The 12,099-nt window shown below is 41.2% G+C and overlaps 1 protein-coding gene across 4 annotated transcripts in view; it reads left to right on the top strand.

The window, feature by feature from the left end:
- Positions 1-12,099, top strand: part of LOC118369046 (dystrobrevin beta-like) — a 63,644-nt gene that overhangs the window by 22,499 nt on the left and 29,046 nt on the right. For all 4 annotated transcript variants that reach the window (XM_052496604.1, XM_052496603.1, XM_052496602.1 and 1 more), the window contains 2 exons: positions 2,775-2,849; positions 9,538-9,643. In XM_052496604.1, coding sequence (XP_052352564.1) covers positions 2,775-2,849; positions 9,538-9,643 — 181 coding nt within the window. The remainder of the gene's footprint in view (positions 1-2,774; positions 2,850-9,537; positions 9,644-12,099) is intronic.

The following is a 12,099-nucleotide window of genomic DNA, read 5'->3' as shown; positions in this document are numbered from 1 at the left end:
ACTGCCTGGGCGAAGGAACTGTGCACGTATGTAAATGTCATTGTCAGAGAAGGCAGTCATGCATTTATTTCACAGAATGACAAAAACAAAATGATGGGAGAAAAAATCTAGTCTATTTAGAGGTTGAGATGAAGTGCGGTATTGAGAAAAATATTATTTATTTTTTTGTTGAATTTTTTTATTGTTTATTTCACTTTTGTTTATTATCTATTTCACTTGCTTTGGCAATGTAAACATGTGTTTCCCATGCCAATAAAGCCCCTTAAATTTAAATTGAATTGAGGAGAGGAGGGGAGGGGACTGTATGTCATAGTCATGTGACTGCTGGTTCTCCTTGGAGACAGCAGCAGTGTAGTTCATTAAGATGCTGCTGGCTCAGTTAAGAGCAGAGCGGACCAGGGAAGGCAGCTGGCTACAGCAGCGCTTGAATGGTTGGCTGTATTTGGCTAGCCGGACTGTTGCTTTCTACCCTCTAAAGGAGGTGAGTGAGATCTCATTATATCCTCTCATTATATCCTTATCTCAGGTATTAGGGTCCTGGATGAAAGCGGACGCTGGCTTTTTACACTATTGTTAGTCGTAAATATTTGAGTTGAGATTTGACTTGTTTGTCAGAATTTACTAAACTAGAGATATATTTTTAGGGACACTATATTCCTATAACATTCCCCTTTTCCTTGTCTGAACTGGATCAAGATACTCTTTTATTGTTTTGGACTTTCATATGGAGGTTTAAAAAAAGTAGTTAAAAATATGTTCCTTATTATAAACTGAGTGGTCGAGCCCTGAAAGCTGATTTGCTGACAGCAGTGGTATATCAGACTGTATACCACTGGTATGACAAAATAGCCATTTTCACTGCTCTAATTTTGTTGGTAACCAGTTTATAATAGCAACTCGGGGGGTTGTAGTATATGGCCAATATATCATGGCTAAGGGCTGTATCCAGGCACGTTGCGTTGCGCCTAAGTACAGCCCTTAGCCCGGGCCATATACCACTCCCCCTCAAGCATTATTGCTTAAGTGTGCCTTGAAAGTATCAGCTGGACTCTGGGGGATCTAATATTGGATCTCCATGTTAATACTCTGCTGACCACCTATGTGCCCCCTCACTCATTAGTAGTACTGTGAGTGAATCATGAATTCAGTTGCTTATTAAAAGAAATACTGATGAAAATATGATGCAGTACTATAAAGTTTGAACATTCTTTGAAAACATTTTAGGAGAAATTAACAGTATGCTAATACTATTATGATATCAGTACTCAGTTGTGTTGTGACAAGGTAGGGGTGGGATACTTATAATATATATATATATATATATATTATTTACTAGGTAGTCAGTTAATAAGAACAAATTTTATTTACAATGACGGCCTATAAAACCATATATATGTCTTTTATGAGTTTGAATATATGATTGAATCTTTGAATAAAGAGATGTAGATTTTATTTATTTATTTAACCTTTATTTAACTAGGCAAGTCAGTTTAAGAACAAATTCTTATTTACAATGACGGCCTACCAAAAACCAGTGTGTCTTTTATGAGTTTGAACCGCAGCCCATGATTGAATCTTTGAATAAAGAGATGTAGATAAAACTGTCCAGTTTGCAATGGTGGAAAAAGTACCCAATTTTCATACTTGAGTAAAAGTAAGGATACCTTAAAAGAAAATGACACAATAAAAGTGAAAGTTACCAAGTAAAATACTACTTGAGTACTTAAGTATCAAAAGTAAAAGTATAAATAATTTAAAATGTATTATATTAAGAAAACCAAACAACATGATTTTCTTTTTTTTTGTGTACAGATAGCCAGGGGCACAGTTCAACAAACATAACATTTGTGTTTAGTGAGTCTGCCAGATCAGAGGCAGTAGGGATGACCGTGGATGTTGTCTTGATAAGTATGTGAATTAGACAATTTTCCTGTCCTACTAAGCATTCAAAATGTAACGAGTACTTTTGGGTGTCAGGGAAAATGTAAGGAGTAAAAAGTAAATTATTTTCTTTAGGAATGTAGTGGAGTAAAAGTTGTTCAAAATATAAATAGTACAGTATAGATACCCCAAAAAAACCTACTTAAGTAGTACTTTAAAGTATTTTTACTTAAGTACTTTACACCGCCATGCCAGTTTGAGTGTGTTTTGCAGTTCGTTCCAGTCTCTAGCTGTAGCGAACTGAGAAGAGGTACGACCCAGGGATGTGTGTGCTTTGGGATCTTTAACAGAACTGTGATGGACAGAACAGGTATTGTATGTGCCGGGTCTCCCGGCCGCGACTGGGAGACCCATGGGCGGCGCACAATTGGCTTATCGTCGTCCGGGTTAGGGAGGATTTGGCCGGAGGTTTCCTCCGACACATTTGTGCGGCTGGGTTACGGGTTAAGTGGGCATTGTGTCAAGAAGCAGTGCCGATTGGTTGTGTTGTGTTTCGGAGGACGCACGGCTCTCGACCTTCGCCTCTCCCGAGTCCGTACGGGAGTCACAGCGATGGGACAACAGAGAGAGCCTGTAACTACCAATTGAATACCACGAAATTGGGGAGAAAAAGGGGTAAAAAATAATATATATATTTTTTAAATGTATTACGATTTTGCATACAGTGTAGCAATAAAGTGGTGTAATCTTGTGTTACTACATACAGCACAGTAGTTTTGTATGATAATGCTTACAGTCATGGTGGTATATTCAGAATCTAACCCCATATTCGGTGTATAAGTCTGTGTTCACAGAGTAAAAATAAAGTGGTGTAATCTTGTGTTTTACTGCAGTCAGCCGAAGCCAGTAGCCAACAACATGAACAACCCAATGTTCATGTCCTCTGGTGTACCTACTCCTACTCAAAGGTAAGTGCCTCAGTATTGGCTTTGATATGCCCCTATAGCTAGCTATCATTTCTAACTTACTGTATTTCCTCTGAGTTCCTCGCAGAACACCAACTGCTACTAGCCTCTTATGTCCTGCTCCTGTGTCTTTTAAAGATGTCTTCCCCTGTGTCTCCAAAGATGTCTTCCCCTGTGTCTCCAAAGATGTCTTCTCCTGTGTCTCCAAAGATGTCTTCCCCTGTGTCTTTAAAGATGTCTTCCCCTGTGTCTTTAAAGATGTCTTCCCCTGTGTCTTTAAAGATGTCTTCCCCTGTGTCTCCAAAGATGTCTTCCCCTGTGTCTTTAAAGATGTCTTCCCCTGTGTCTCCAAAGATTTCTTCCCCTGTGTCTTTAAAGATGTCTTCCCCTGTGTCTTTAAAGATGTCTTCCCCTGTGTCTCCAAATATTTCTTCCCCTGTGTCTTTAAAGATGTCTTCCCCTGTGTCTCCAAAGATTTCTTCCCCTGTGTCTTTTAAAGATGTCTTCCCCTGTGTCTCCAAAGATGTCTTCCCCTGTGTCTCCAAAGATGTCTTCCCCTGTGTCTCCAAAGATGTCTTCCCCTGTGTCTCCAAAGATGTCTTCCCCTGTGTCTCCAAAGATGTCTTCCCCTGTGTCTCCAAAGATGTCTTCCCCTGTGTCTCCAAAGATGTCTTCCCCTGTGTCTCCAAAGATGTCTTCCCCTGTGTCTCCAAAGATGTCTTCCCCTGTGTCTCCAAAGATGTCTTCCCCTGTGTCTCCAAAGATGTCTTCCCCTGTGTCTCCAAAGATGTCTTCCCCTGTGTCTCCAAAGATGTCTTCCCCTGTGTCTCCAAAGATGTCTTCCCCTGTGTCTCCAAAGATGTCTTCCCCTGTGTCTCCAAAGATGTCTTCCCCTGTGTCTCCAAGGATGTCTTCCCCTGTGTCTCCAAAGATGTCTTCCCCTGTGTCTTTAAAGATGTCTTCCCCTGTGTCTTTAAAGATGTCTTCCCCTGTGTCTTTAAAGATGTCTTCCCCTGTGTCTTTAAAGATGTCTTCCCCTGTGTCTTTAAAGATGTCTTCCCCTGTGTCTTTAAAGATGTCTTCCCCCGTGTCTCCAAAGATGTCTTCCCCCGTGTCTCCAAAGATGTCTTCCCCTGTGTCTCCAAAGATGTCTTCCCCTGTGTCTTTAAAGATGTCTTCCCCTGTGTCTTTTAAATATGTCTTCCCCGTGTCTTTAAAGATGTCTTCCCCTGTGTCTCCAAAGATGTCTTCCCCTGTGTCTCCAAAGATGTCTTCCCCTGTGTCTTTAAAGATGTCTTCCCCTGTGTCTTTTAAATATGTCTTCCCCGTGTCTTTAAAGATGTCTTCCCCTGTGTCTCCAAAGATGTCTTCCCCTGTGTCTTTAAAGATGTCTTCCCCTGTGTCTTTTAAAGATGTCTTCCCCTGTGTCTTTTAAAGATGTCTTCCCCTGTGTCTTTAAAGATGTCTTCCCCTTGTGTCTTTAAAGATGTCTTCCCCTGTGTCTCCAAAGATGTCTTCCCCTGTGTCTCCAAAGATGTCTTCCCCTGTGTCTCCAAAGATGTCTTCCCCCGTGTCTCCAAAGATGTCTTCCCCCGTGTCTCCAAAGATGTCTTCCCCCGTGTCTCCAAAGATGTCTTCCCCCGTGTCTCCAAAGATGTCTTCCCCTGTGTCTTTAAAGATGTCTTCCCCCGTGTCTCCAAAGATGTCTTCCCCTGTGTCTTTAAAGATGTCTTCCCCCGTGTCTCCAAAGATGTCTTCCCCTGTGTCTCCAAAGATGTCTTCCCCTTGAGTCCTGAGACAAGTCATTATTATTTGTTTACTGATATAGCAGCCCTAATGAAGTCCTTAACAACAGTTGATTGAAGTAACATGTATGCAAGTGTTCAATGGCTTTGTCATTAGAATTAGAATAGTACCGGCGCGTGTAGTACCCCACGTAGTACCGCGATGTAGGCAGGCATTGGCAGCAGCTCCGGGGCAATTCGAGAGGCAAGATTCAGAACACATTCTCCTCCAGGAGGACATACACACACACACACACACACACACACACACACACACACACACACACACACACACACACCACACACTTCCTTAGTTTGCTTCTGATCTGATAATGCGAGAGAAAACACTACCGTATCTCCTGGGATCACTGCTTTTTTCAGCACGTACTGCATGCTCTGTACATAGTTCAGACTCCTTGGTAGATATGTACATACAGCGCATTCGGAAAATGTTCAGACTCCTTGACATTGACTCCTTGACTCTCACTCTCTCTCTCACTCACTCACTCACTCACTCACTCACTCACTCACTCACTCACTCACACAGTATTTAAATTAGTATCAGCAGGCAGTCTAAAGGAAGCTGACTTGTTGTTCTATCGTCACCCCAGGCAGTCGCTATAGAAGTTACATGATGCTGTGTGCATTTAGATGAGTGAGGTCAACAGGAGGTGTGTGTGAGAGAGCATGGAGTACATGCTGAAAAAAGCAGTGATCCCAGGAGATAATAATATAAAATATAATAAATAATAATAAATATAATAATAATATATATATATATATATATATAATATAATATAATAATAATATATAATATATAATAATAAATAATAATAATAATAATAATAATAATAAATAATAATAATAAATAAAAGATAATAAATAATATAAATAAAAGATAAGGTAGATAAGGTAGTGTTTTCTCTCGCATTATCAGATCAGAAGCAAACTATGGAAGTGTGTGTGCGCATGCGCGTTCATGTATATTTGTGTGTGTTTGCGAGGCAGCAATCCAGCCTGTCCCCTCCCAGATCCTCCTAGCGTCTGATTCTGTGCGCTGACATACTGTCACTTTTCCTTTGTAAATATGAATCCATGTCATTATTACTGTGTTCTGCTTGTCTTCCACTGAAGGACATCGGAGATGTCACTACAGCTGAGAAATGGGCCTTTGCTTTAACTCACTGGCTCTTAGCTGAGTGTAATGCACCAAAAGAATTCAAGCTTCACGTTTATTTGCCATATACTGTATGTTGTAAAAACATAGGAACTCTTTCTCACTAGAGCTCTCACATTTAAAAACAGTGCCTACAGTATCTTCATTGTTTTATGTCCCAAGTTATACAGTGTGATATTTGTATATATATTTTTTTATATATATATACATAATTCCTGATTCTAGTTGATGATGCTATTTTGTCTTTTAGAGTTTAGAGATTTAAAAATGTTTAAGTCCATCAAAAATGTGTGTGATTATAGGCCCAACTTTTACAGAATCCGTCTTGGCCCTGAAGCGATTCTGTGTCTACTGACAAAGCAACTTCTCCCTCCTACCAGCTCTCCGACAGAGAGATCCCTCAGCACATGTCTTCCAAGGACCACCTCACAATTTATGACCTAATACTCAATCACAACCACAGTGCCAGAGAAATCAAAAAAGATGATTTGCTTTTGGACAGCTCGATTAGTTTTATTTTGGAGTTAACAGAGTATTGACCGAAACGCCACCAGATAGGAACTCAGACTCAACGTGCTAGGAGGGAGGAGTCAATACTGTTGTCATCATGCCCCAAGTTGAGAACACTAATACTCCCACTTGAACTGTTACAACTGGTATTGAATCTGCTGATATGTGGTTGGCCCACTTAGCTATTTTAAGATGAATGAACTAATTGTAAATTACTCTGGATAAGAGGGTCTGCTAATTGACTAAAATGTCTTCAGTGAATGTTACATTGGCTACATTATAATAACAGGCATCTATCTATCTGTGTGAGAGACGGAGGCTGGGAGAGTGAGAGAGATAGAGATGTGATTGTGTTGATAAACAGATTGTGTGTATGAGCAGTCATGTAATATTTTGTAGTAGCACCTAACAACAACAAACTATTTTATTGTCCAATGTGAATAAGAAATGTGTATTTTTTTTCGGTCTTGTGAGAGGCTCTACAAAGCAGATTCATCCACAGAGCTGCGGCCCTTGGTTGCAAACTTTCTCCTAGATCTCGATGTTCTGTCTTGCCAACTGCTATAGTTATTGTCATGCCAGTTTGGTATGACAATGACTATAGGAGTTGGCAGGACAGCACAGTGGATTTGGGACCAGGCCATGACAAAGACGATAAGAATTGGCATGACAACACAAACAGATCTAGGAAGAGGCTATTATTTAACATGACAACACCCATAGATGTTACTAAGACAAGACAGCACAAACTGATCTGGGGCCAAGCTAGCAGACAAGGTTGTCTGTGAACATGGAGATTACCAAGACATGACAGCACAAACATGAAGAATGACCCTTAGAGGAACAACTAACAGGCCAGTTCTTTAATCTGCTCTGTTCTAGAAAACCCTCAGATGTTCGTTAATGTATAACTTTCAATTGACTCAGAACTCAATCTAGAGTTCAAAAGCCGCATATAAAACCATAGTTGGTTTCTAACAGGACTGACCTCTCAGACTCAATACTGACTCCTAGGGCTGGTTTCCCCGACACAAACTCTCCATTGATGTAAAGCCAAAGGGACAGATTGGTAGTGACAGACTCTAAACATGCACTCCATGACACACTGGAACGTACTGGGGGGAGGGCACAAACTGAAGGGCTTGAAATTTAAGTCATAGTTGGGTCTCAACAGATGTGTATTTACTAGGAACCAAACAAAACGAAACGGGGAGGGACCTACCTGAATTTGTCCAATAGAAACTATTGTTTAACTGTTTGGACTAATGATTTACACCCCTGGACTGACCTCTCAGAAACTGAATCTAAAGCAGGGATCATCAACTAGAATTTTTTTTAATTGGGGGGGGGGGGCAGAACATAATTACAAATTGAACGCAAGAAGCACAGACATCTGTTCAGACCCAATCTGCATGAAAACCAAAGTCACACACATAGTTGACTTTTCCGGGTAAATGGTTTGGAATGAGCAGAGAAGTGGAATCTGAAAATTGTGTCCTGTTGCTGTATTGTTTATTTATTTTATTTAACCTTTATTTAACTAGGCTAACTAAGTATGTTAAGAACAAATTCTTATTTGTTCTTAACGGGCTACCGAAAGTCAAAAGGCCTCAGGCGGGGCCTTTTTTTTGTCAGATGTTACTATGGAATACTGAAGTATAATTACAAGCATTTCATAAGTGTCAAAGGCTTTTATTGACAATTACATGAAGTTGATGCAAAGAGTCAATATTTGCAGTGTTGACCCTTCTTTTTCAAGACCTCTGCAATCCGCCCTGGCATGCTGTCAATTAACTTCTGGGCCACATCCTGACTGATGGCAGCCCATTCTTGCATAATCAATGCTTGGAGTTTGTCAACATTTGTGGGGTTTTGTTTGTCCCGCCTCTTGAGGATTGACCACAAGTTCTCAATGGGATTAAGGTCTGGGGAGTTTCCAGGCCATGGACCCAAAATATCAATGTTTTGTTCCCCGAGCCACTTAGTTATCACTTTTGCCTTATGGCAAGGTGCTCCATCATGCTGGAAAAGGCATTGTTCATCACCAAACTGTTCCTGGATGGTTGCGAGAAGTTGCTCTCGGAGGATGTGTTGGTACCATTCTTTATTCATGGCTGTGTTCTTAGGTGAAATTGTGAGTGAGCCCACTACATTGGCTGAGAAGCAACCCCACACATGAATGGTCTCAGGATGCTTTACTGTTGACATGACACAGGACTGATGGTAGCGCTCACCTTGTCTTCTCCGGACAAGCTTTTTTGCGGATGCCCCAAACAATTGGAAAGGGGATTCATCAGAGAAAATGACTTTACCCCAGTCCTCAGCAGTCCAATCCCTGTACCTTTTGCAGAATATCAGTCTGTCCCTGATGTTTTTCCTGGAGAGAAGTGGCTTCCTTGCTGCCCTTCTTGACACCAGGCCATCCTCCAAAAGTCTCCACCTCACTGTGTGTGCAGATGCACTCACACCTGCCTGCTGCCATTCCTGAGCAAGCTCTGTACTGGTGTTTCTTCGATCCCGCAGCTGAATCAACTTTAGGAGACGGTCCTGGCGCTTGCTGGACTTTCTTGGGCGCCCTGAAGCCTTCTTCACAACAATTGAACCGCTCTCCTTGAAGTTCTTGATGATCCGATAAATGGTTGATTTAGGTGCAATCTTACTGGCAGCAATATCCTTGCCTGTGTACATCCACAGGTACACCTCCAATTGACTCAAATAATGTAAATTAGCCTATCGGAAGCTTCTAAAGCCATGACATAATTTTTTGTATTTTTACAAGCTGTTTAAAGGCAGTCAACTTAGTGTATGTAAACCTCTGACCCACTGGAATTGTGATACAGTGAAATAATCTGTCTGTAAATAATTGTTGGAAAAAGTAGATGTCCTAACAGACTTGCCAGAACAATAGTTTGTTAACAAGAAATTTGTGGCGTGGTTGAAACACAAGGTTTAGATGTCCATAATAATTTGCAAATAAATTAATTAAAAATCCTACAATGTGATTTTCAGTTTTTTTTTTCCTTATTTTGTCTGTCATTGTTGAAGTGTACCTATGATGAAAATTACAGGCCTCTCTCATCTTTTTAAGTGGGAGAACTTGCACAATTGGTGGCTGACTAAATACATTTTTGCCCCACTGTATGTTAACATAAGCAAAAGTGAAATAAACAAAAATGAACAGTAAACATTACACTCACAGAAGCTCTCTCTCTCTCTCCAGTGTCTTAGAGAGTCCCAGCAGGCTAGAAGAGGAGCATCGTCTCATTGCTCGCTATGCAGCGCGCCTTGCAGCAGAGGCAGGCAACTCCACACTGAGTTGCTCCACAGTGAGTAGTGAATGTGTGTGCGTGCGCGTGTGTATGTGTATAGGCTGCCCCAGGGTGGTATTCTGTCAGCCTTTATTTATCCACTTCTTATTATGTAACTGCAGAACAATTCTCTCTGCACCCAGAACCAAAGCAGATTATGTTAAGGCTGTCACCAGACACTAACATAATCATTACCCACAGTGTACTGTCACCAGACACTAACATAATCATTACCCACAGTGTACTGTCACCAGACACTAACATAATCATTACCCACAGTGTACTGTCACCAGACACTAACATAATCATTACCCACAGTGTACTGTCACCAGACACTAACATAATCATTACCCACAGTGTACTGTCACCAGACACTAACATAATCATTACCCACAGTGTACTGTCACCAGACACTAACATAATCATTACCCACAGTGTACTGTCACCAGACACTAACATAATCACTGCCCACAGTGTACTGTCACCAGACACTAACATAATCATTACCCACAGTGTACTGTCACCAGACACTAACATAATCATTACCCACAGTGTACTGTCACCAGACACTAACATCATCATTACCCACAGTGTACTGTCACCAGACACTAACATCATCATTACCCACAGTGTACTGTCACCAGACACTAACGTAATCATTACCCACAGTGTACTGTCACCAGACACTAACATAATCATTACCCACAGTGTACTGTCACCAGACACTAACATAATCATTACCCACAGTGTACTGTCACCAGACACTAACGTAATCATTACCCACAGTGTACTGTCACCAGACACTAACGTAATCATTACCCACAGTGTACTGTCACCAGACACTAACATCATCATTACCCACAGTGTACTGTCACCAGACACTAACATCATCATTACCCACAGTGTACTGTCACCAGACACTAACATCATCATTACCCACAGTGTACTGTCACCAGACACTAACATAATCATTACCCACAGTGTACTGTCACCAGACACTAACATAATCATTACCCACAGTGTACTGTCACCAGACACTAACATAATCATTACCCACAGTTTACTGTCACCAGACACTAACATAATCATTACCCACAGTGTACTGTCACCGGACACTAACATAATCATTACCCACAGTGTACTGTCACCAGACACTAACATAATCATTACCCACAGTGTACTGTCACCAGACACTAACATAATCATTACCCACAGTGTACTGTCACCAGACACTAACATAATCATTACCCATAGTGTACTGTCACCAGACACTAACATCATCATTACCCACAGTGTACTGTCACCAGACACTAACATAATCATTACCCACAGTGTACTGTCACCAGACACTAACATCATCATTACCCACAGTGTACTGTCACCAGACACTAACATAATCATTACCCACAGTGTACTGTCACCAGACACTAACATAATCATTACCCACAGCGTACTGTCACCAGACACTAACATCATCATTACCCACAGTGTACTGTCACCAGACACTAACATCATCATTACCCACAGTGTACTGTCACCAGACACTAACATCATCATTACCCACAGTGTACTGTCACCAGACACTAACGTAATCATTACCCACAGTGTACTGTCACCAGACACTAACGTAATCATTACCCACAGTGTACTGTCACCAGACACTAACGTAATCATTACCCACAGTGTACTGTCACCAGACACTAACGTAATCATTACCCACAGTGTACTGTCACCAGACACTAACGTAATCATTACCCACAGTGTACTGTCACCAGACACTAACGTAATCATTACCCACAGTGTACTGTCACCAGACACTAACGTAATCATTACCCACAGTGTACTGTCACCAGACACTAACATAATCATTACCCACAGTGTACTGTCACCAGACACTAACATAATCATTACCCACAGTGTACTGTCACCAGACACTAACATAATCATTACCCACAGTGTACTGTCACCAGACACTAACATAATCATTACCCACAGTGTACTGTCACCAGACACTAACATAATCATTACCCACAGTGTACTGTCACCAGACACTAACATAATCATTACCCACAGTGTACTGTCACCGGACACTAACATAATCATTACCCACAGTGTACTGTCACCGGACACTAACATAATCATTACCCACAGTGTACTGTCACCGGACACTAACATAATCATTACCCACAGTGTACTGTCACCGGACACTAACATAATCATTACCCACAGTGTACTGTCACCAGACACTAACATAATCATTACCCACAGTGTACTGTCACCAGACACTAACATAATCATTACCCACAGTGTACTGTCACCAGACACTAACATAATCATTACCCACAGTGTACTGTCACCAGACACTAACATCATCATTACCCACAGTGTACTGTCACCAGACACTAACATAATCATTACCCACAGTGTATTGTCACCAGACACTAACATCATCATTACCCACAGTGTACTGTCAC

This window comes from Oncorhynchus keta, chromosome 35 (genome assembly GCF_023373465.1).
Source record: "Oncorhynchus keta strain PuntledgeMale-10-30-2019 chromosome 35, Oket_V2, whole genome shotgun sequence".
NCBI classification, from domain to species: Eukaryota; Metazoa; Chordata; class Actinopteri; order Salmoniformes; family Salmonidae; genus Oncorhynchus; species Oncorhynchus keta.
This window is presented reverse-complemented; position numbering and strand designations above follow the sequence as displayed.